The 27,357-nt window shown below is 36.3% G+C and overlaps 1 protein-coding gene across 4 annotated transcripts in view; it reads right to left on the reverse strand.

The window, feature by feature from the left end:
- RIC1 (RIC1 homolog, RAB6A GEF complex partner 1) overlaps positions 1 to 27,357 on the reverse strand; it is a 148,798-nt gene that overhangs the window by 76,522 nt on the left and 44,919 nt on the right. For all 4 annotated transcript variants that reach the window (XR_013967725.1, XM_080819567.1, XM_080819568.1 and 1 more), the window contains exon 3: positions 8,495 to 8,574. Coding sequence is in view for 3 of the 4 variants with exons in the window: in XM_080819567.1 (XP_080675693.1) it covers positions 8,495 to 8,574 (80 nt within the window). In the remaining variant the exon portion in view is untranslated. The remainder of the gene's footprint in view (positions 1 to 8,494; positions 8,575 to 27,357) is intronic.

The raw sequence follows: 27,357 nt of genomic DNA on the forward strand, positions 1-27,357 counted from the left end.
CTGTTTTGAAAAATAAATCTGCTATCAATGCAAAGGATGGATTTCTGTAGGTAGGAGAAAGAAACTAAGAGAAGAGCACAAGTTAGTAAATAAGCTTTTCCAAAAGGCGAGAAGTAGGGCCTCTGCTGAGACAAGGAGAATGAAACAGCGAGCGGCAAATTCTAGAGACACTGAAGGGCTATCAGTCAATACAATACAACTTGATTACCAAACAAATATGAGAAGTAAGGAAATAAAGATTCCAAGGTTTCAACCGCCTACAACTGCAGAAATGATCATGGTAACAGCAAAACACGTTAGAAAAGCAACAGCATGTTTGGCTTCCTTGGAGAGGAGAAGGTGAGTTAGGCTGAGATGTGGTGAATCTGAGGCTGCCTGCAGGGCCATCGAAACGATCTGTCCTGGAAAGGTGAGCACGAAGCTCCAGAAATTAGTACTAAATTAAAGAAACAGATCTGGATCTCATCCACATACACTGAATAATTAAAGCCAGGGAGGTTGTGTAAAAAGGAACTCAGAACAAACCCCTGGGGAACACGAAAGCATTACTGGAGGTACTGTAACGTAATTTATGGTGCTGTAATGATATCTTTATGAAGTAGAAGGCATTCACTCTATTTTTCAGATGAGTAAAATAAAACTCAAAAAAAGAAAGCAACAGGATTGATCCTGACAGCTAAGGAAAGCCACAGAAATTTTTTATGTAGAAAAATGGCATTTAAATTTTATATCAGAAATTCATTTAGGGGAAAACCATAAAATATGTTTAAGACAATATACAATAATCCAGGAGAAAAGAAACAAAACCCGAAGTAAAGTAGTGTTGCTAGGGACTGGGAAGAAATACAGACATGAGGGATACAGAAAAGGTTGAATAAGCAGAATATACAGAAGGCAGAATACACGGGACATGATACAGTCGGCTGCTGAGGTTACTGAGCAGGAAGAATAAACTCCTTACAAAAAAGGGAACTGGTCATAGGCTTTCCCAAGATTAAGTTACTTAAAAATAAGAATATAATTTTTCATATTTTTACACTTAGTAAAATGTTTCCCACTTCTTTATGTATTATTATTTATTTTTGAAAGAGAGAAAAAGAAAGGAAGAGTGTGTGTGTGCGTGTGTGCGTGTTCATGAACAGGGGGACAGAGGGGCAGAGGGATTAGGAGAGCCGATCTTAAACAGGCTCCACACCCAGCCCCGAGACTGACAGGAAGGCTGATTTCACCACGCTGAGATCCTGACCGAGCTGAAATCGAGAGTTGGATACTTAACCAACTGAGACACCCAGGCGCCAACCCCACTACTTCTAATTTAATCTGTAAATTATTAGGTAGAACCTAAATATATTCACAATAATGTTACTAACTTTCTTAACTACTAAATTTCTCCAATCTAGAATGTTTTTCCCCTGGTATGTTTTGTTTCCTAGTCTGAGATCTTTTCAAATGTCATAATCCATTTTCCTACTTTATTTTTCTCCACAGAAATGTTATCAGGTGATGACGTACTTGTCATATTTGTCAAATTTGTAATGTATTTTCCTTATTTATCACCATCTACTAGAAGAGCGCAAGCTCTATGAGTAGGGTTTGTCATCTGGTTTTTCCTCCTTTACCCACTCTTGTATTCCCAGTATCTACAACAGTTCTGGAGCATCAAAAAATTCAAAATTTAAAAGAAAAGATGTATGGATAAAGAGTTTTCTTAAAAGAAAGAGTATCCTCATCACCAGGCTTTTTTTTTATTTTTAATTTTTTAAATTTCTTTTCAGCGTACCAGAATTCATTGTTTATGCACCACACCCAGTGCTCCATGCAATCAGTGCCCTCCATAACACCCGCCACCAGGCTAACCCAACCTCCCACCCCCGCCCCTTCAAAACCTTCAGATTGTTTCTCAGAGTCCACAGTTTCTCATGGTTCATCTCCCCCTCCAATTTCCCTCAACTCCCTTCTCCTCTCCATCTCCCCATGTCCTCCGTGTTATTTCTTATCCTCCATAAGTAAGTGAAACCATATAATTGACTCTGTCTGCTTGACTTATTTCACTCAGCATAATCTCTTCCAGTCCCATCCAGGCCTTTTATATTTAAAAAAATTTTTTTTGTTTACATTATCACATATTCAGAAAGCCTTCGGTCTGATAAAAGCAATGTGACTTTCTGATTTGACCAGAGATTTTTAACACTTCTATAATTCTTTGCATTCGGGTACCAGTGTTGGAAGTGTGGTCAACAGGGGAATAGCTTTCAGTGCCCAGAATTTATACATTAACTTCACTATCTTATTATTAAGTGCTCATGTAATTATAACGTAAGCTAATGGACACAAAATATGTAATATACACCTATATTTACAGAATGTATATATATTGAAATCAAATTATACAATGTAATATTTTGAGAAGATCAAAGGGAATAAAAAATGTTAGGATAACTAACATACTTGTCAGGTTTACAAACTGAATTTATAACAAGGTGCACTGGTAGAAATAACACTTTAAATCAATAGAGCCATAAGGGGAAATAAAGCAGTTAAAGTTTATTTTCCAGAAAACACTAAAAATTTATTAGCAAAAAGGAAGTAACAAATGTTGAGGGAAACTTTCACATCTCTACTTCAGACCTTTTCTCCTCTAAATGTGATTAATTTCAGTAAATGTTTCTGCCCCTTAAATGTTTCACAATTTTTCAAAGGGTAAGCTGTGTTGAGGTTAGAAACTGTTAACCTCAATGAGCTATCCTCTACCTGCTTCCCAACTGACACTACTTCATTAACAGCTAGTAAGAAGTCTCAAAATCTAATATAAACTATGTTGGGTGTATGAAAAAGGAAATGAGAGGTTTGAGTTTGTTTTTTCAGGGTTGGTTTGTTTGTGGGTTTGTTTTTTTTTTTGAAGATTTTATTTTATTTTGAAGAAAATTTTATTTTGAAGATTTTATTTGAGAGAGTGAGCAAGCACAGCATGCAGTGGGGTCAGGGTTGGGGGCAGAGAGGAGGGAGAAGCAGACTCCCCACTGAGCAGGGAGCCCAATGCAGGACTCCATCTCAGGAGCCTGGGATCATGACCTGAGCCAAAGGCAGATGCTTAACCAACTGAGCCACCCAGGTGCCCCAAAAGGTTTGAGTTGGTAGTTGTTCTGGAGTGTTTCCCGCCGCCCGCCCCCCCGAGATAATCTCTATCTATTTAATATTTGATAATTAAATGTACTGACTTTTAGTATCTTTTTTTTTTTTTAGAACTTTGTCCTCTTAATAGTGAGGCTGATGTCTGACAAAAGAAGTTGACAGTAAGAGCAGAAAGACAGAATAAAAGAAAAAAGTCTCTGCTCTTAAAGTATACTTTATGACATATTAGTTGAAATTATTTTCATTATGATAAAATTAAGTATGACTCACAGTTTCAAGAACTACTACACTTATATTTAAATATAAACAAATCAATACATCCTAATGCTATACACAAGTTATTTCTGATTTATCCCTGGCAGAGTTTCCTCCATAAATTTCAATGCAAGTTCCAAGGTATGAAAGAATAGGCCAAGGACCTTTAGTGGACAACTCTGTCCAACAGTCTGTGTAGCTAACACAAATGGACATTTTTATACAGAATGAAATGTATAAAAAGATCAAACAAATGAAACATCAAAGAGTAAATGACCTCTGAGGCATAACGAGTCATTTGATAAGACTGCCACCATTGTTGAAGGCTGACTCCCAACATGACCGGGAAGGACGCTGCAAACACCACTATATGGAAACTAGGAAAGATCACAGGACATCCGACCTGTTCTCAGTTGAAGCTTATTGAAAACTGATATGCAGTCTAAGGTTAAGAACCTGTCATATAATACAGGGAAGCTGAGATACTCCAGAAACTCATGTGATGAACTCATAAAATTTAGAGAAGAGAAACAAGAGACAATAGTGTCTCTACAATTGAGAAGAGGAGGACTAACTACTGGCCTCAAGTACACTATCGTTCACAACTGCTACGTATAAACCATTCCCGATCATTTCTCTGGTTTTTAATTCACTACTCCCCCCAAGTCCCCAAGAAGCAGATGACCAGATGGGCATAAATAGGGCTGAGGCAGTAAAGTATCGGTGGGTAAGAGTATACCCACGGCAGCAACAGCACTTACGTCTGAATCACGGCCATGCCACTTGCTAGTGAGCGACTGCTGCTAAGTTAGTTGGCCTCTGTGCTGCAGTAGTTGTACGTAATCACCTCACAGGGTGTTACCAAGATTAAAGGAGTCTGAAAAAGTGCTCATAACAGTGTCCTGAACTGCATTAAGTGCTCACAATGGCACAGATGACAATGATACACTGTCAAAACTAAACATTTTTTTAAACTCGCCTCAAACCCGTGTATGAACCACTTTCCCAGTTTTAAAAACATGTACTCCTATAATCCTCCAAACGACTGAAGAAAAAATATTTTTATTCCTGTTTTATAAATATGTCCTACAGAAAAACTAAAAAACTAAGCAGACTAAGTAACCCAACTAGATAGCAGTCCAGCATTAAAATACACAACAGGCTCATTCCAATTCTCTGTGCTACAAAACTGTTTCCCTATAAGGTATTTTGTTTGATTTATGTAGCAGTTACTAGAAGTTAAACTGGGAAAGAAGTACATTATCAAGTCAAATATTAAATATTATGTAAATATTAAAAATATTGTGAATAAAAATTGTGTAAATATTTTAAAAATATGTAAATATTAGAAATAAGTCACTTAACATACACTATACATATACAATTTAGATATTAAATCACTTCTTATATACTTATGTATATAAAATCACTTAAAATATTAGAAATGAAGTAAAAATTTGGTGAAGGAAAAAGTATATTAATAATAGCATTAAGAACAGCAGCTGTCCATTAATTTTCCCACATACTAGTCAGTTATCTAAACATTTAATGTGCATGATCATTTAATCCTGTGAAATAATTACTACTGCTACCTCATTCTACAGATGACGAAACTGATTTTGGAGGTATTAAATAACTTGACAGAAGTTATCTGGTGGAGAAGAGAAGAGTGGACATTCAGTCCCAGGTCTACATGAGGCCAAAGCCTAGCTCTTTGGCTAAGGCAACACACTACTCATGCCGTATGAAGGCCAAACACATTTTACTGAGCCACACACTGAAACCTGTGATCATCGAGCCCAAATTTCTAAAAAATACAATGCATTTCTTTAGTTCTCTAGTCCAACATACAGTCAAACACAGCAAAGCTCATGCACTGTCCGCATTACTTCTAGTAAAGGGGCATCCTCTGCAGTCTTAAAATCAGAAAGTAGAAACTCTTTTTAAATTCTCTGCAACACAGTGAGTTTCAAAGTACCATTCCAAATCGCTATAAACCTATGAAATCATGTTAGTGACTTGAAAAATGGAATACCAGTATAATTTATAGTACGTTATATACTATACTAGTATAAATTAAGTATTTTCAGGAGCATGTCTGAATAGAGCAATAAAATGGGTTCAAATATGCTAGTTCAAAATGTACAAGGTAATTAAAGATGCTAATTACAACAGTTCTTCAAAAGGCTCACAAAATTATCACTTAGAATGAAAAAAACACATTATATATTATCCACAAAACTGAATTTAAAATTTATAAATACATCCTATCAAAATGCCCATAACATTTTAAACAGTACAATTTATATATTGAAAGGGTTTTTGCATTAAAGACTTTTATTGAAAAAAATCAAATTAGTACAAAAGATTTCCAAAATTCAACTTATACCTCAATTAACACTAGATTACCAAAACAAGTGGCTTATGGCATCAAGAAAATCTAGATAGTTTCTTAAAATCTATGATAAAGCATTCAGAGTTACATTCTACATGGCCTACATTAGCTTTTCCCAAAGTGTTTTCTCAAGAATTTTGACAAGTATTAAACAATTTTCATAACACAATTTTAAAAAAACATTTTGGCTTTTTGTTATTTTTTTTTAAGTTTTTTATTTATTTATTTGACAGACAGAGATTACAAGAAGGCAGAGAGGCAGGCAGAGAGAGAGGAGGAAGCAGGCTCCCTGCCCAGCAGAGAGCCTGATGTGGGGCTCGATCCCAGAACCCTGGGATCATGACCTGAGCTGAAGGCAGAGGCTTTAACCCACTGAGCCACCCAGGCGCCCCTTGTTATATTTTTCAAATACATTTTTATTATTATAAGATTTTATTTATTTGACAGAGAGAAAAAACACAAGTAGGGAGAGAGGCAGGAAGAGAGAGAAGGGGTAACAGGCTCCCTGCTAAGCAGGGAGCCTGATGAGGGGCTCGATCCTAGGACCCTGAGATTATGACCTGAGCTGAAGGCAGAGGCTTAACCCACTGAGCCACCAGGTGCCTGCAAATATGTTTTTTTTAAAACCACACTGAATATAGTGTATGCAAATAAAAAATTCTGGAAAATTCAAGAGTTGAAAGAAGATGAAAAAATCACTACGGTTCTACCATTCAGGAGCAATTATTATAAATATATACTACTCTTTTTTTTTTAAGAGAATATTTGTTTTCTTTTGCAAAGTTGTTGTGGTCATATTACATATATAATTTAGTGTGCCTCATTTCTTCACTTGGCATTTAATATGGTCAAGTTCTCAAGTGTGTAAATTTTTTTTAAGTGTGTAAATTTTTCTAAATATATTTAATGACTGCATAGTATGTGGGAATATACCATAGTTAACTTCCATACCAAAATTCGGTATTACCACACTTCTTTTTTTTTTTTTTTTTTTTTTTAAAGATTTCTTTATTTGAGAGCAAGAGAGTGAGAGAGAGCATGAGAGGGGAGAAGGTCAGAGGGAGAAGCAGACTCCCCGTGTAGCTGGGAGCCCGATGCGGGACTCGATCCCGGGGCTCTGGGATCATGACCTGAGCTGGGGGCAGTCGCCCAACCACCTGAGCCACCCAGGTGCCCTGTATTATCACACTTCTATGTGTATCTACTATTGGAAGCATGTAAGAACATATTTTGATAGTCCTCTGCTAGCACAGTAATAATTTAAAAAAAAAAAAAAGAATATTTTTACATATTGGGGCACCTGGGTGGCTCAGGTCATGATCCCAAGATCCTGGGACTGAGCTCCATGTTGGGCTCCATGTTCAGTGGGGAGTCTGCCTGAGGATTTTCTCTCTCCCTTCCTTTAGCTCACATGCACCATCTATGCTCTCTCTCTCTCTCTAAAATGATTAAATCTTTAAAAATATTTTTTTTAATTCTTAAAAAAAAGATTATTTTTACACATTAAAATGTGTAGGTTTCTAAAAAATTTGTAATGTTTTGAGTTATTAGTATTTGGTCTGAGTTACTAATTAAAAATTTTCTCTTGTTTTTGCTAGTTGTATTTCCTCTTATGAGATCACTTTCACCTATTTACCTTTTGAAATCTTTGTATTTCTTAGCAATTTATATGTCTCCTTAAGATGTAGTTTATAAAAAAAATTATGTAAAATACTTAATGAAATAGAAAAATAGTAAGCCTTGATCCTATTTACTGAGAAAAGTTTCCCCAGTTTGTTTCCTTTTTAATGTTGTTCTCTCTTCCTGTTAATTTTCAGAAGTGTAAACTTTCATATATTGAAATCTACTTTCCCTTTAATTTCTTACCTACCCAATAAAATCTGGCCATCTCCACCATCCATCTAGAAATGTGATAAATATTCATTTATATAGTCATCCAGCTTTAATGGTTTGATGTTTCTTAAAAAAAAAAGGGGGGGGGGGGCTTGAGTGGCTTAGTTGGTTAAGCGTCTGCCTGTGGCTCAAGGTCCTAGGACGGGGCCCTGCAGCAGGCTCTGCACAGCGGCAAGTCTTTTCCCTCTGGCTCCCTTCACCACTGCTCATGCTCACTTGCTCATTTCTTTCTTTCTCATTAAATAAATAAAATCTTGAAAAAAAAAAAAAGAGAGGATATGCTTTAAAACTGTTACGTTCTTTTATTTCAAAAGTTCTTTCAATAAAACATTCTTTTATTTCAAAAGTGAGGCAAAAAAGTTAAGGAAAAGAGTGAAAAATATACATACAGAACAACAAAGTTTGAAGATCAAAGTCCTTGTTCTTTCAAGTTCTATCCAAGAGTTAACCGCTGTTTGGGGTACACATGTTCTTCTGTGCACATATAAAGATATACAGAAAAAAGAACCTATACCTTTCCTGACTTTTCCTCTCTTCCCTCATGACATTTTTAGCTCCTCCCTAATAATGCTAGATTATATTAGTAATGATCCTGAATGTCCAAGAAGGGATCTATAGTACATTCACCCAAGATTCTCAGACTTTTTAATTCTTTATTCAATTAATGACAGCTCAAACACTTGGTAATTTCTGAAATACTATTTTTAAAGTACTGGCTTGGCTTTATTTTATTCACTTCAGACAATGCAAAACTGGAATGTTTTCATGAGTACAAAGAAGCAAACCAATTACTAAGAGAATGAAAGACAACAAACTTACTTGGGATACACTGGTTCATAGAGGTACTTGTCCCCTCTTGTGGATGTAATATGAAAAAACAAGATGTAGCCATATGCAGTCTGAAAGATAAATTTTATTTGCCATGAATTAAATGGTAAGGCTATGACTAAAACCTTAAATTTTATTTTTATATATTCTTACTTTGAAAACACTTCTCTCGTGGGAACCCTCTTTTGAAGAGCTATAGTCTATACAATTAAAAAATGGCTTTGTTCTAATATAATCCATCTTGTTTAATATAACCCATGAAAAAGAGCTTTTATATTTTAATATTTCATAATGCCATTGAAATCAATAGTTCATAACAGATTGTGGACTTTAATACTCTAAAATACTTATAGTATTCAATAGCAGATGATTATTTTATAAAATATACATAGCTTTTTGAACTCTACAATATGGCAAGTATTTTTTCCTAATATTTTAAAGCAACAATGTCACCAAACAGTAGTATTATGATAAAGTTCACTCAAAGTTTACACAATAAAACTTCAAAATAACCTATTTATATATATTTCAAAATCAATCAATTGGCCTATTTACTATAAAGTATACTGAGACACAGAAGAAAAACAGAACCTTCATTTCCAAATTTGAACACCAGTTAATTTTTCTAAATTAACAAAATGCTTTTAAAATATAAATTGTATTGAAACATCACATAATCATGGCACATATCTGTCAATTGTAAGGTTCAACCACTTTACATTTGTAGAAATACACATAATACTATATTTAGCTATTTCTAACCATTTTCAAGCCTGAGGGAAGTGGCAACTGTTGGCCCAAACTACTACATACTAATACTGAACTCTTATTTTAGAAGCAGGTAAGCTGTATCCAAAGTACAAAGAAAACTGAAAAAAATTATTCAATGTTTCATATTTCTTTCTAGTACTTCTGTTCTTCACTTAAAAGAATGCCAGAGGAAAAACAATTTCTTCAGCAATCTGTTTAAGCTATAAACTTAACTATTTCATAATGTATTCCAAAATTCTACTTTAATATATTGGGACACAAAACAAAAGAGGCTGAGATCATCATTCTAATTCCTCAGGTGCAATTTTACCTTCTTCAAATGTGGAGAATCTGGGACCAAAGGAAAACAGATTCAAATGAAACCATAACAGACATCATAACCACTACACAGAGTAGTGACTTTGAAATTTGTAAACTGTACTATTACCTTATATGGCTAGAAAAGTAAAATAATATGGTCTAGGATTTACATAAATAACATACAAATGCTGTCTGGAAAATCAGTCACTCAAGGTCAAAAGTTCAACATTTCAGAATATCAAATGCTAATAATATACTCATAATTTTAACAAGTGCTTAGAAGATTATAATGCCAGAGAAAATAAAGCATCACTTCGCAGCAGTATTTAGAAATTTTATGCATAGGGTATACTAGAAAAAATTACAAATAATGGCCTGATTTACTATTCCAGCATTTTGTATCAGTCTTTACCAGGATCTATAGCTTCGCATGTATATAAATGCTATATACTTTCAGACCTGACATTTTCCTAAACAATCCTGTCCTTGAACAGTCTATGAACAATTTAAAAAGTTTTGGTAATAGATGATCATCCTTAAAAAGTAGCATCTTTGTTATTAACTATACCAAAACTGTTATTATGTAGTGTTACGATGGCTTTTCTCTTCCCACCACCAAAATACTGCAAATAAGCATACAACGACTGCTTCTTCTAATATGCATACACATTGTCTGCCTCTCTCTCTCTCTCACTCCCCAACACACACACACACACACACACACACACACACCCCTAATCTTCTTAAGAAAATGAAAAGATAAAATATAGAACCTCGGAGTCCTCTTTCCCAGTATCATCCTATATCTCATTTTTTTTTCTTCCTCCAGGGCTTATTTTTACTAGATTCTGTGGTTATAATTACAAAGGCCTAGAAATTTTTCTAGGCAACTTGAATGACAAGTCCTTATGTCTCTTTCTTTTGTATATCCATGAATAAGGGTCACAGACACACAAGGATAAAGGTTATCAAGAGGGTAAGACGAATCACTACTTAAATGGAGAATAGAATAGACTTGTCTCTAGTAATGCCACTTAGCAAAAAAAGAACTTTCTAGAAACAATTTTAAGGGATATTAATAACGCATTAACAATTCAGTTAGAGAGGAATGAATATTCAGTCAGACAAGCATCTTTTTCTTCAACTGCAAATTGCAAAGAGAGATTTGAAAAACCAAGCAAACTACCTCAGATAATTCCAGTTAATTTTTTTATTGTTATGTTAGTCACCATAAAATATACATTAGTTTTTTGATTTTTTGTTTCTGTTTTTTTAAGATTTTATTTATTTGATAGACAGCGAGAGCAGGAACACAAACAGGGGAGTGGGAGAGGGAGAAGCAGGTTTCCTGCAGAGCAGGGAGCCCAATGTGGGTCTGGAACCCAGGACCCTGGGATCTGACCTGAGCCGAAGGCAGATGCTTAACAACTGAGCCACCCAGGCGCCCACATCATTCGTTTTTGATGCAGTGTTCCAAGATTCATTGTTTACGTACAACACCAGTATTCCATGAAATATGTGCCCTCCTAAACATCCACCACCAAGCTCACCCCCCTCCCAAAACCCTCAGTTTGTTTCTCAGACTCCATAGTCTCTCATGGTTCGTCTCCCCCTCTGATTTCCCCCAATTCACTTTTCCTTTCTTCCTCCTAATGTCCTCCATGTTATTCCTTATGTTCCACAAGTAAGTTAAACCATATGATAACTGACTTTCTCTGCTTGACATATTTCACTCAGCATAATCTCCTCTAGTCCCATCCATGTTGATTCAAAAGTTGGGTATTCATCCTTTCTTACGGTTGAGTAATATTCCACTGTGTATATGGACCACATCTGCTTTATCCATTTGTCTGTTGAAGGACATCTTGGCTTTCTCCACAGTTTGGCTATTGTGGACATTGCTGCTATGAACATTGGGATAGATATGGCTCTTCTTTTCACTACATCTGTATCTTTGGGGTAAATACCCAGTAGTGCAATTACCAGGTCATAGGATAGCTCTATTTTTAATTTTTCGATGAATCTCCACACTGTTTTCCAAAATGGCTGCACCAACTTGCATTCCCACCAACAGTGTAAGAGGGTTCCCCTTTCTGCACATTCTCTCCAACATTTGTTGTTTCCTGCCTTGTTAATCTTTGCCATTCTAACAGGTAAAAGGTGGTACCTCAATGTGGAAGAGATCATAGGCAGTAACCTCTTCAACATCAGCCACAGCAACTTCTTTCAAAATACGTCTCCAAAGGTAAAGGAAACAAAAGCGAAAATGACCTTTTGGACTTCATCAAGATAAAAAGCTGCTGTACAGCAAAGGAAACAGTACAAAATAAAGAGACAACCCACGGAATGGGAGAAGATACTCGAAAATAACACTACAGACAAAGGGCTGATATCCAAGATCTATAAAGAACGTCTCAAACTCAACACCCAAAAAACAGATAATCATGTCAAAAAATGGGCAGAAGACATGAACAGACACCTCTCCAATGAAGACATACAAATGGCTAGCAGACACATGAAAAAATGTTCATCATCATTAGCCAACAGGGAAATTCAACAAATTCCACAGTTTAAAAAAAAGAGTTTGAAATCTGGAGGTGAAATGATATTATTTATCATCATCATCATCATTATTAACATATAACGTATTATTTGTTTCAGGGGTACAGGTATGTGACTCATCAATCTTACACAATTCACAGCACTCACCATAGCACATACCTTCCCCAATGTCCATCACCCAGCCACTCCATTCCTCCCACCACCCCCCCACTTCAACAATCCTCAGGCTTGTTTCCTGAGATTAAGAATTTTTCATGGTTTGTCTCCCTCTGGTTTCTTCTTTTTTTCCTCTCTTCCCCTATGACCCTCTGCCTTATTTCTCAAATTCCACATATCAGTGAGGTCATATGATAATTGTCTTTCTCTGACTTATTTTGCTTAGCATAATACCCTCTAGTTCCCTCCATGTCATTGCAAATGGCCAGATTTCTTTTTTGATGGCTGCATAATAATCCACTGTATATATGTACCACATCTTCTTTATCCATTCATCTGGTGATAGGTATCTAGGCTCTTTCCATAGTTTGCTATTGTGGACATTGCTGCTATAAACATTTGGGTGCCCGTGCCCCTTTGGATCACTACATTTGTGTCTTTGGGGTAAATACCCAGTAATGCACAATTACTGGGGCATTAGGGTAACTCTATTTTCAACTTCTGAGGAACCTCCATGCTGTTTTCCAGAGTGGCTGCACCAGCTTGCATTCCCACCAACAGTGTAGAAGGGTTCCCCATTCTCCACATCCTCACCAGCACCTGTCGTTTCCTGACTTGTCAAATTTAGCCATTCTGACTGGTGTGAAGTGGTATCTTATTATGGTTTTGATTTCTATTTCCCTGGATGGCATTATTATTATTAACTGCTTGTTTGTATTTTGCTTTGTTGGGCGTTTGGAAAGTTTCTCCTTGCTACTCAAAATTAAACATATTTTAAAAATTATTTTATGATTGATGCATGACATACATAATATAAAAGCAATTTTCTGTAAACAAGAAGAATTTAAATCCAGCTGTGTCCTGATGCAAATCAACTGTTACAATAAAACGAATGCTTCACCTGTAGGAAGCAATCCCAGTACCCTTCCTCTACCATTATCCCACTGGACATGAATTCACCACATACTTCAGAATTCGAGTCATTGTGCATTTCTTCCTTAGGACATGCTATTTTTATCATGAAGAAGAGGAGATTCATGCATCTGGGCTCAACGACCTGAGTGATGCATCACAAAGATTTCTATAATAATTAATAGACAAAGATTTGATGATTTAGAGATGCATCTTTTATCCCAATATACTGTCATGTTAGGCTTCAAATAAGGCTGAAATAACAGATTAGCACTATTTCCTTTTTTTTAAAAGATTTTATTTATTTCACAGAGAGAGAGATCACAGGTAGGCAGAGAGAGAGGGGGAAGCAGGCTCCCTGCTGAGCAGAGAGCCCAATGCGGGGCCTGATCCCAGGACCCTGAGATCACGACCTGAGCCCAAGGCAGAGGCTTATTAACCCACTGAGCCACCCAGGCGCCCCACTATTTAATTCTTTACACTAAGATGTAAATGATGTTTAGTGTTTTTAGCTTTATTTATTATACATGTTCGAATACATAAAATTAATCACACAAATCCTACCATGAAGATAACTGACTACCACTTTTATATAATATTTTAGATTCTATACATTCACACACATGAATATATTTAAAAGGGAAATGATAAAAACAGCTATAAACCACACACAACTCAAAAATAAGTGATGAATCTTTTGACATGAATACTCAACAAAAATGATCATTTCTAATACTTACTACATCACTTCTATACAAGAGTACTAATTTAAAAGGGGGGGGAGGGCAGCTTCTGTTTTCAACCAAGATGATGGATGAAGGTGAAGCCAATTTACGCTCCCATCTGAAAATTAAACAAAACAAAAACCTGCATAAAAACCCGGAAACAATGGTTTTCAAAACACCAACATGAAGCAGTGAGGCCAGCGATCCCTGAGAGATGAGACACTGATGTGAGTTCTATAATTGCCCCAGCTTACTCCCTTGGGAAAGTTTCCAGGTCTCAGCACTGAAAAGGGGAACTAAAGCAGAGCCTGGCAGACTCCCTAACCTGAGACAAAGCTGAGAGCCCAAGAGGAATAAGGCAGCTACGATTCATACAAAAAGTACCAGAGAGGAGAGAGCTGCACACAGAAAAAAAAAAAAAATTCAAGAGTACCATACACAGGCATGTGAGGAAACTACTCAAGACAGGAGAGAAGCCAAACCAAAAGGATTAGTAAAGAGAATAGTGCTCCAACAGTCCTGAGAACAGTGCTGTCCCACAGTCAGACTGAAGAACTCATAATTCACAGGGAATTAGTAAGAATGCTCAGAAAAGTAGTCCGCAGGTATTCCTGTGGTAATCTTAGAAAGGTATGGCCTCAGTAGTGGGGAATAATTAGCTTCACTGAGTGCTCTTCAAAACCCGTATTACAAAGCTTAAGACATGAACATATCATTCTCCAAGTAATCATCACTTCATACCAGAACAAAACTCAAGACTTATAGGACCACAAAAATATCCATCACACAACAAAGTAAAATAACAATGGCTGGCATCCAAACATTACCACATATGGGCAGATAAGCAGGAAGACACGAGACGCAATGAGAAAAACCAGTCACATCAAGAATGACCCCAAACTCAATTAAATGTTAGAACTAACACAAAGGGGTATCAAAACTGTTATAACCGTATTCCACATGTTTAAAAGTTTAGGGGATAAAGAAAACCTAAACCATTTTTAAGAGAGTAAAACTAAAATAAGAGATTAAAAATACAGTAGATGTGACTAATGGCAGTTTAAATGCTGCAAAAGAAAAATCCACTGGTCATAAAAGTGTGACAATAAAGATTTTCCAAATGAACACTCCCCCCTCACCCCCCTGCCAAAAAGCTGAAAGCTGAAAGAGCACTGGTGAGTTGTGGGACAACTTCATGTGACCTAATATACGTATAAACAGAGTCCCCAACAGTAGAGGCAGAAGTTAGAAAAAGCAGTTGTAGTAAATTTAATCCAAACTTCATTTGTTTCAGTTAAACTTCTTTAAAGCTAACTATTTGAACATGTATGTTGTGGTTTTACCATATGTAAAAATAAAATGGGTACAATTTATGTTCCCTGACCCCAGCAGAATTAAATCAGAAATCAGTAACAGATTTCTGGAAAACTCTCAAACATTTTAAAACTTAAATAATATGCTTTTAAATAATTCATGGATCAAAGAAGACATCAAAAGGAAATTGAAAAAATACAGTATGCTAAAATTTGTGGGATGCTGCTACGGCAGCACTTGAGGGGTAATTTTAAAGCCTTAAAGAGCTGTATTAGAAAAAAAGAAAAATCCCAGATCAGTGACATTAGCTTTTACCTTAAACTAGAAACAGATGAGCAAATGAAACCCAAAGTAAATAAACTAAAAGGAGGAAATACCAAGGTCGAAGTGGACATCAATGAAATACAAAACAAAAATAAAATCAATGCAACCCAATTCCGGGTTTTTTTTTTTAAATAAGATCATTAAAATTGATATACCTCTACTCATATTGGCCAGGGGGTGGGGAGGTGTGTAATAAGCACTATCAGGAATGAGAGAGGTGACATCACTATGGATTCTAGAGTTATTAAAAGAATAAAGAGGGAGTATAAGGAATAACCATAACAGAACGTTTACAACTTGAATGAAAAGGACAAATTTCTTGAAAGACAGAAACTGCCAATGCAAATACCTTATAGGCCTACTGACTGTCTATTCAAGAAACTTAAATTTCAACTAAAATCCTTTCCACAAGAAAACTTTATGCTCAGATGGAATTTGATGAATTCTACCAAATATTTAAGAAAGAAATACCAATTTGACACAAATTCTTCTAGAAAACCAAAGAGGAGGGGACACTTCCTATCTCATTTTATGAGTTCAGCATTACCCTCAAACCCAAACCAGAGACATTATAAGAAAAACTAGAGACCAGCATCTCTTATTAACATAGATGTAAAACTTCTAAACAAAATTTCAGCACATAAAATTTAACAATAGATTATCAGGAAAATATATCATAAGTAAAAGGGGTTTATTCAGAAATGCAGGGTTGGTTTAACATTAAAAAAGATCAATAAAATGTTATTTCACATTAATAAACCAAAAAAGAAAAACCGTATGATAGTCTCAATAAATTCAGAAAAAGAATTAAACTTCCTATAAAGCATTCCTAATTAAAAACTGTCAGCAAATTAGCAAGAGAGAAAAAACTTCCACGACCTGATGAAGGGGATCTGCAAAACACCTAGAACATCCTCATTTTTAATAGTGAAACACCAAATGCTTTTCTTCTGTTCAACATTGTACTGGACAATATAACTGGTAAAGTCAGGCAATGAAAAAGAAATAAAAGGTATCTAAGTTAGGAAGGAAAAATGAAAACTATCCTTTGCCATTGTTATCTATGCAGAAAATCTAATGCACCCTACAAAACTGTACCAGAGTGAGTTTAGCATTGACTGTGATACACAAGATCAATACAGAAAAATCCAGTGCATTTCTACATACATAAAGAACAACCAGAAAATTAACATGTTGTGTTCAACAGGATCAAAAATAGCAACTACTTAGGAAGAAATCTAGCAAAAGATATGAAGTAGCTGTACATTGATAATAGAACGCTTAAGTTAAAAATATCTAAATAAATCAAGAGATTTCTCTTGTTATAGGTCAAAAGGTTCAATCATGCTAACACGGTAACTCTTCTCAGAGATCCACAGATTCAATGCAATCTCAATCAAAATCTCAGCAGGCACTTTCCTCAAAACTGATAAGGTTAGGGCGCCTGGATGGTTCTGTCAGTTAAGTGTCCAACCCCTGGTTTCACTCAGGTCATGATCTCAGGGTCCTGGGATTAAGCCCTGTGTCAGGCTCCATGCTCAGCACATAGCCTGATTGTCCCTCTTCCTCTGCTCCTCCTTCTGCTCTCTCTCTCTCTGGAAAGAATAAAATCTTAAAAACAAACAAACAAACAAACAAAAACCCCTGTTTAAAAAAACTAACAAGGTTATTCTAAAATTCATATAGAAATAAAACATCCTACAACAGTGAAAGGAATTTTGAAAAAGTATTTGGAAAAATAACACTATGATTTCAAATTACAAAGCTAATCAGAATGATGCTGTATTAACAAAGACAGCCAAATAAACACATAGAATAGAAGCAATTATAGACAAAAACATAGATATATGTGAACAACTGATTTTTGACAAAGATGCAAAGAAATTTAGTGTAGAGGCAGTAACCTTTTAAACAAATTGAACTTGGATCCATACCTTGCAACATGTACAACATTACCTCAAAATATATCATGGACCTAAATATAAAAACCTAACCTAAATAGTAAAACCTCTACAAGATGAGCAGCTTAGTTGGTTAAGTGAGTCAATTTCAGCTTAGGTCATATCTCAGGGTCATGGGACCAAGCCCCACTTCGGGCCTTGTACTCAGCATGACTCTGCTTGGTATTCTCTCTCTCCCTCTGCCCCTCCCTGCACTGTCCCTCTCTAAAAACAAATAAATCTTAAAAATATATACATGTGTGTGGGTTTTTATATATATGTATATACATATATACACACATATATAATATATATATATAAAAGAGGATATAAAAATATGAAGCAAAAAATAAATCAATGAACTGGACTTCATCAAAATTAAATACTTCATTCAAAAACCAATGCTAGGAGAATGAAAAGACAAGACATCTATTAAGAGAAATTTTTTACAAAGTACATATGTAATACAGGACTTATACCCAAAATAGATTAAGAACTCTAGGACTCTGACAATAAGAAAGCAAAGAAGTCAATCAATAAAACGAGCAAATGATCTGAACACACGTTTTACCACAAAAGACATACAAGGCAAATAAACAAAAAGATGTTCAAAGTCATTTTTCATTAGAGAAATACAAATTAAATCTATAATGAGATACAACTATACACCCATTAGAACGGCTAAAATTAAAAAGTCCTACCGTACCATATGTTGGCAAAGGGGAAAGAGATCTCACACACTGCTGCAAAGAACACAAAATGATACGGCTACTTCAGAAAAAAGCTTGGGATTTCCTTCAAAAGTAAACATTCACTTATCTCATGATTTAGTGATTTCACTCTTGGGTACTAACAGAATATAAAAGGAAATATATGTCCACATAAATATTTGTGAATGCTCATATAAGCGGTTTGCTTGGAATAGCCAAAAACTGAAAACTCAAAGCCCAGCAAGAGATGAAAGGTCAAACCAGTTGCAGTACATCAGTACGACAGAATGCTAATCTGTAGTGACAGAAAGGAAATGAGTGGTTGAAGGGAGGTGGGTCACAGCGGGGGGTGGGGTGGGGGGATTAAAGGAACAAGGAAACTATCTTGATTGTAGTCATGGTTTCAAATGCTATCCAATTGTACACTTAAAACATGTATTTACTGGGGCACCTGGGTGGCTCAGTGGGTTAAAACCTCTGCCTTCGGCTCAGGTCATGATCTCAGGGTCCTGGGATGGAGCCCTGCATTGGGCTCTCTGCTCAGCAGAGAGCCTGCTTCCCCCTATCTCTGTCTGCCTCTCTGCCTACCTATGATCTCTCTCTGTCAAATAAATAAAATCTTAAAAAACAAACAAACAAACATGTATTTACTGTATAAATTGTACCTCAATACAGCTGATCTGGAAAAAAGAAATGAAAGTGATGGTACTTATAGCAGCATTTTTTGCTCTCTCCCACTGATTGTCAGAAAGGAACTGAAACCACTTGGATCATTAAGCACCACGGGACTACAGGTGAGACCAGGAGAACTTGACCAAACCCAGAGCAAGTCACAGAATACGAGTAAACAAATGGTTGCTTTAAACCAAGATTTGAGATAATGGTTCAATAAATAGTACATATGAATAATAATAATCCTACCGAACAGCATAATGTAAAGAAAGACTAAGAACATCAAGTTATGGAAATGAAAACAAAATTCAGAGAGATTCAGGAGAACTGCACAGTAATCACTTCTAAAACATTCCAAAAATGAAAGGGAAAAAAGAGATGAATAGGGACTGTGCAGGACTGGGCTCCTCCGCACCTTGCTATATCCCACTCTGTCAGAATACTTGCTTTCAGCTCTTATTTGGTGACACAATACATTCACATGCTGGGAGGGAAAAAACCGCAACAACACAACAGGAATTCTGAATTAAACTGTCTTTCCCTTATTCACAAATAAGTTACATTCTAATTCATGTTACACTCACTTTCAGGTTGCTATACTTCCATTTAGCTAGGTGTGAGAATAGTCAAGGTTGCAGGAGACAATAGACTTGGAAGGGCAGGTTGGGGCCAGATCGCAGGAGGTCCCGAGAACCAGGCTGTGTTTGGAACACACTTTCAATGCAACAGAAAGCCACTGAAAGGTTTGAAAATAAAAGTAAGAGCTCTGATTTAGAAATAGGTGTACACAATTAAGATGCACTCTGAGTGGAGAAAAAGAAGAGCTAAAAGTTTTTAGCTGTAGGCAATCTAGATAAGATACAAAAAGACCTGCACTGAGGTTATGGCAGTGAGAAGAACAGAAGAGCATGGTAGCAAACTAGAGACAGGACTCAGCACCATACTGGTGATCAGATGGGAGTGCACAATCAAAGGATTCCAGTGTTTTTTCCTGTTATAAAACACTGAGAACATATGCCTAAAGATGCTGGACTACTATGTGTCAGAGTCCAAAAATGAGACAGTAATTAAAATTCATTTTAATGCTCCCTGTGCCTGGCCATCTACTATCTAAAATTGAGGAAAATTTTAGGGATAATTATGACCTGGAATCATGTCTACAAAAATGATATTTTGTATCTGAAATTCAGAGAAAACACTCTCCCCAAAAACATACATACCAATTCTTAAAATGGTAAAGGATTTTCTCTCCCACACCCCATTAAAAAACAGTGAGATTTCTTTTTAAGGTACCAGTTGATAAGGAAGTGACTGTGGCTCTGTTGGTGATACAGAAATAGAATTTTGTATTAACTGACAAGTGAGAGCACACAATGACAATAATTGAGTGGGGAAGGTCAGACAGTAAGGAAAGTACACAGGGTGGCTGCTCTGGCCCTGACTTAATTTGCAGAGAGTTACATCATATTGCTCTACAGATCATGCAACTGTGTATCCTTCCTTACACATTCTATCAATGACATTTTGTAAAAGCAAGTTTCAAAGTACCTTGTAGGTTCAGCTTCATTCCACAAGAGCTAGTAGGATTAAACAACCAGGCTAATAGTGAAAGGCAGTAAAGCAGAATTAAGGCTTTGGACCTCTAGAACAAGGCTGCATGGCTTAGAATTCCATTATCAGACATATGCTCTTAGGTACATGGTATCTCTGTGATCTTGGGCAGGTTACTTAACCTTTCTTAGCTCAACTATATGATGGGCAAAAATAATCTACTTTAGAGAATTGTTATGAAGAATTAATTTTAATACACATAAAGCATTTAAATAGAGCCTAGCACATACTAGACACCCCCAAAATTTGCTACCATAACTCTGAATCTTCAATAGTTAATTTATAATCAATGTATTTCACGTAAGAGGCTAAGAAAATGTGTAATACATTTGAGAAGGACCATCAAAATCAGTAAAGCTTCAGAATCCAAAGTTTGGTTACCTGGAAAGTTCTCTTACCCAATACCCATTCCATGATTGTATACAATTAACTTTTTAATTTTCATTCATTCTAGAGAGAGCGAGCAAGCGAGAGCGCGAGCGAGCAAGCGCGCATGCAGGGGAAAGGGCAGAGAGAGAGGGAGAGAATCTCAAGCAAGCTCTCCACTGAGTGTGGAGCCTGCGGCAGGGGCTCAATCTCACAACCCCGAGATCATGACCTGAGCTGAAATCAAGAGTCAGACACTTAACTGACTGACTAAGCCACCCATGTGCCCCTAATATTATTTTCAAATTCACCTTGATAGATTATCTTTTAGTACAAATGGTTATTTACAAAGAAGAGTGCCTGTCTTACTGATCAGATTACAAAAATATCAGTGGCTTTTCTAAACTACTACCATATAACTGATGAGAAGTTCTCCATCTGTTTTAGCCTACATTACATTGTAAGAAATGAAAATTAAGGGGCACCTGGGTGGCCCAGCGTGGAGCCTGCCTGAGATTCTCTCTCTCCCTCTGTCCCTCTTCCCCCAGCTCATCACCTGTCTCTCTTAAAAAAAAAAAAAAGAAAGAAAAAGAAAGAAAGAAGAAGAGAAGAAAATTTAAAACAATCTCTTTGGCAAATTAAAAATAATCTCTTTTGTAGACAGAGGCAAACAAAAAGTGGACAATAGAAATGGTTTACTTTAACTTCTGGATCCTGTTAAGATAGAAAGACTGAGCCCACATTCTTAATCGCTCTTCCTCCTCTCAGAGTATAGTTGCCAAAGCGTGTGCTGGATGAGTCTGGAGGTAACCAGGTCACCAAGATCTCTTGAGTTCTTTTGGGAGAGAATACATGCTAAGGGACTAGGCAGAGGGAAGGTTTTGCTATTCTTTACTCCTTCAGGCACTCAGCGAAGATCTGGGACTTCAAAGTTCTCTAAGGAATGTAAAATGCAGAATCCCACGATTACCCCCCCAAGGCCGAATGTGACGGATCCTGGAAGTGGACACAGGCTGTCCACATAACCCTGATGACTTCAGGGGGCTTAGGGTAGAGGCTGCAATGGTGAACTGAACCGCTCCCACACCTCTTGGTCTGAAAAAACCATTAGCTTCCCCCCACCCCCCACCAACAGAGACCACCAGAGAGTAGAGGAGACTTACAATAACCCTCGAGAGAGAACAAGACTTTAAGAGCTTGTCTGCCTCTGCAAACTGTCATTTTAGTCAACATCTGGGCATCTGCACTGTCAGAGAGACCCACATGAAAGCCTGACCTCAATGGGTGGCTGATGGAACACAAGAAAGAAAGTACCATTTACACTTGGAAGCTCTGTTAACAAATGAAACAGCTAAAATGTATGGATCCTACTAATGAGCCACACAAATGAGAGAGAAGAATGGAAGCAAACTATGGAGAAAAAATTGAGGGTTCTCAGGAGGTACTATGAGAATATAAACAAGACTTTCAGAACTAAACATTTCCTACTGGGAAAATCAGACAAATACAAAGAATAAATGATAAAGAATAATCCTTTATGGGAGCCAAAGCTTTTACTCCTGAGGATCAAAGGGAAACAATTACATGATACAAAACAAAGAGATAAAATCACCACTGGAAATAAGACACATGAAGAACAAACTCAAATTGATATTTATTTAGAGAATAAGAGAAGAAAACTCTCTCACTACATCTGAGATTCAGGTTTAATAGGAAGGTGGAGGGGAGGGGGACAGAAGGAGACAGTGTAATAGAAAAGGATATATATCTACAGATAACAAGCAGAAACAATTGAATTTTAATCAAAAAGAGAGAAATCATACAGAGAAAAAGATGACGCGGTTGCCTACCAAGGAGGAAGAAAAGATTATCACTAGATTTCTCACCAATAACACTAGAAACCAGAAGACACTGGAACAATACCTTATGGCCAGAAAAAAAGAATCTCAAATCTAAGAATCCTACAGCTAGACAGGATATCCTTTACTGTGGTTAAAGAATGGAATGTTCAGATAGTATTTACTTCATTTAATGTATGAATGCCTACCATATGCAGAAAACACTCTTGGAACCTGGAGCTACAGTGAAAAGAACATGCAAACTAACATGGAATATTCTAGGTTAAAGGCAATCTGCAGAAACAAAACTGCAAAGGGCTAATTCATACATCAAGAGATGGTGAAACCTCACCAGAAACAAACGGAATTAAAATGACCATTTTTCATCCATCTAACTTAGACATAAAAGCAGGAAAACAGGAATCTTATGGAAACTTAGGAATAACTCTGGAACGGATACAATTTTGCTGAAAAATAACTCGGCAACATTTATTAAGAAAAATAAAGATATATCCTTTGACTACTACTATATAGGGGAAATTGCCCTAAAGAAATAAATGTACCAACACAAAAAGGATGTATGTATAATATTTACTGTACCACTGCTTGTAGTTGCCAAAAGTCCATCAAAAAAAGAAGAGTAAATAAGAAACTTCCACACTGTGAAATATTATACAAATAATAAAATTATTAAGTTAGAAGTGTATATACTAACCTGGAAGAACAGTCATAATATACTAAGTGGAAAAAAAAAATCAAATTACAAAGTAATGTGTAAATCAAGATCCCAATTTGGGTGTAAATTATGAAAAATCTTATACCTATTCATCAACTTTAAAATCCACTCATCTGTAAGTTACGATGGTATGCAGTCCAAATCAAGTTACAGAAAAATGCTGAAGTGAGACAATGTTCATGATACAGTATGTCAAAAAAGCAGATTACAAAACTATGATTGTTTTGCATAAAGAATGTTTTAGATAATCTTCTATATGTGAAACTTAGATTTATCAAATATGCTCCCCATCAATAAGTGACATTAGCGCTTACAGTAACATCACTCTGTATTTAAAGATAAATAGACTTCAACAGCATTCATATTCTAATTGCTATCAAATAGGTATCTCCAAATATTCATAAAAAGATATATGGATATAAATAAAAATTAACAATTATCTGTGACTGTTAGAATTATTGGTGATTTTTTTCTTGTGTTTCTCAGGTTTTCTTCATCAAACATGTATCACCCTTATAACTTAAAAATTAAAACTTTAGGGATGCCTGGATGGTTCAGTTGGTTAAGCGTCCGCCTTCAGCTCAGGTCAAGATCCCAGGGTCCCAGGATCAGATCCTGCATTGGGCTCCCTGCTCAGTGGGGAGCCTGCTTTTCCCTCTGCCTGCCACTCCCCCTGCTTGTGCGCACCTGCTCTCTCTCTCTCTACACACAAATAAAATCTTTTAAAAAAAATTAAAACTTTCAAAAAATCCAATTCTTAAAACTATAAAACTCCTAGAAGATAACAGAAAATCTAGATGACCTTGGGTTTAGATAAAACACCAAAACGTTTAGATACAACACCAAAAGCATGATAACAAAAAAAGAAGAGATAAACTGGGCTTCATTTAAAGTTAAATATGTGTGCTCTACCAAAATCAGTCAGAAGAATACAAAGACAAGCCACGAAGTGAAAGAAAGTACTTAAAAAGACATATGTGAGAACGGACGGGTATCCAAAATAAAGAACTCAAAAAGTTCAAGAAAAAGAAAACTACTCAATTAAAAACTGGGCTAAAGGGGCGCCTGGGTGACTCAGTGGGTTGGGCCACTGCCTTCGGCTCCGGTCGTGGTCTCGGGGTCCTGGGATCGAGTCCCGCGTCAGGCTCTCTGCTCGGCGGGGAGCCTGCTTCCCTCTCTCTCTGCCTGCCTCTCTGTCTACTTGTGATCTCTGTCAAATGAATAAATAAAATCTTTAAAAAAAAAAAAAACAAAAAAACTGGGCTAAACACCCTAACAGACACCTCATCAAAATGCACAGATGGCAGATTAAGCATATGAAAAGATGCTCCACATCATAAAGTTAATCAGGAAAAAGCAAATTTAAAGAATGAAATATCACCAATGCCTATCACAATAGCCAAAATCCAAAACATTAACAACACCAAATACTGATAAAGATGTGGAACAACAGGGACTCTCACTCACTGCAGACAGGAGTACAAAATGGTAAGGCCACCACGTAGGACAGTCTGGCGGTATCTTTCAAAACTACACATAGTCTTACCATACAAACCAGCAAACACGCTTCTTGGTATTTACCCAAAGGCGTTGAAAACGCACATCCACACAAAAACCTGCAAGTAGATGTTTACAGCTGCTTTATTCATAACTGCCAAAATGTGGATGCAACCAAGATGTTCTTCAGTAAGTGAATGGATAAAAACACTGCGGTGCACCCAAACAATAATATATACGGCGCTAAAAAGAAATGAGCTACACGCCATGAAGACATCGAGGAACCTTAACTGCATATTGCCAAGTGAAAGAAGCCAATCTGAAAAGGCTACACACTGTATGATTCCAACTACAGGACATTTTGGAAAAGGCAAAATTAGGAAAACAATGAGAAAGATGAGTACTTGCAAAGGTTACAGAAAAAGGGATCACAGGTAGAGCAGAGGATTTTTCAAGCAGTGAAACTACTCTGTATATACATTCGTTGGTATGTCATTATATTTGTCCAAACCCACAGAATGTACAACACCAAGAGTGCACCATAATGTACACTATGGACTCCAGTTGATAATGGCGTGTGAAAGTAGGTTCCTCAGTAGTAACAAAGTACTACTCTGGTGGGGGATGTGGATAATGGGGCGGGGTATGCATGTGCTGGGGGAGGAGATACCAAGAAAATCTCTATGCCTTCCCCTCAGTTTTGCTGTGAACCTAAAAATACTCTAAAAAATAAAGTTTATTCTTCATAAACTCCACTTAACAATCTTTTATGTATTTTAAAATTCATGAGCTAAAACATTAATTCATGTCTTAAATTATACAAATAAAGATGATAAATCACTTGGACCAGGTCAGCATTTTCTCAGTATATTTAATATAAGCCGCAAGTTAAAATTACATTCATCATAACATCTCCACAAAATTATAGATAAAGACTCTAAACAGGAGAGCCTCGGTGGTTCAGTCAGTGGAGCATGCAACTCTTGATCTTGCAGTTGTGAGTTCGAGCCCCACACTGGGTGTAGAGACTACTTAAAAATAAAATCTTAAGAAAAAAAAAAGACTATAAACAATAACTATGCCAAATAAAAAATGGATTCTCAATAGCCAAAAAAATAGAAGGCTTTATCTTTTCTTCTGTATATGCATTTTATCTCTACAAATTGAAGGAAGGAAGAATTTCTTCTACCTTGTTTTCTTAATACTTAGTACAGTGTAAAAGGTTGATAAATTAATGTGAAACTATTTCTGCTCTAAAAAGAACGTTAACAAGACTAATTTTCTCTTTACTAGGACATAGGGACTGTCTCTAGTTACCTGTCCCTGGCCCACAGGTAATGAGGGCAGAGGGAACAGTGGCCCATAGTGTAAGAGCTCTGCAAGGATGATGTCTGGGGGTAGAGGTTATGTATTGTTTGGTGTGCATATGAAAGGCGCACTAACAGGTGAGTCTTTTACTATCTCTAGAAATTGCCTGGCCTTGGGAAGGGCTAATCTCTCCAGGGTCCACAAGTCCTCAAGATATCAAAGCATCATATACAGAGAAAAACAAAAGAGAATAATACAGAGAGAAAACAAGTTCTCATAAATTTTACCGTTAAAAACATCTAAATATAATGGTAATGAAAACAGAGTGCAAATTTTCTTTGTAATACAAATCCACTAAAAAGGATGAAACTCTTTTTATAGGGATAAAATTCTTGCTTAACTGGGGTTAAAGTTAGTGCTCCCCCTCATCAAAATTGACTGTAAAGTTTCATCTATTCATTACTGGCCTATAATGAGATCTTACATATTTTATTCGAAATTTTTTTCACATAAGTAGTGCCAAATACTGATACGAATCCCTGAGCAAATGATTTTAACTTAATATAGTCATCAACTGGTAGGTAAGTATGCAAGTCTACTAGATTCTTCTCCTGATGTTTGCTTTTTAACATGACATTACACGGTAGATTAATCACTTCCAACTGAAGGCTGAGTGGAAACACTCCTCATCTGCACAATTAAATGGATTATGAAATATGGACATCTTCTTTGCAATTGCATCAAGTTCTGAAATATGCTATTGGAACTGGGTATAAGCTCAGAAAATGTATCTACTGCTAATTTTTGTTGGAAATACATACCTTAGTTTTTAATTTTTGACAGCAGGGGAAATAAAAAAGCAGCCTGACGTTACCTGTGATTCAAACAATAGTAGCTGTCACCAAAATGACTTGATGTATAAATATAAATCTCAGATATGAATCTCACATATAAGCACTGATTTGTAGTTCTGACTGAATTCAGATGGAAGCATTACCAAGTTTGCAGCAAAAGTTACCCGCTAGACTAGTCAGTGTCTGGTGAATAAGTGAGTGTCTGATGAGTGGTTCTTCAAGTTCAAAAAATTTCAAAATCAGCCCCAATGTTTTAAA

The sequence above is a fragment of the Martes martes genome, assembly GCF_963455335.1.
Source record: "Martes martes genome assembly, chromosome: 12".
Lineage (NCBI taxonomy): Eukaryota > Metazoa > Chordata > Mammalia > Carnivora > Mustelidae > Martes > Martes martes.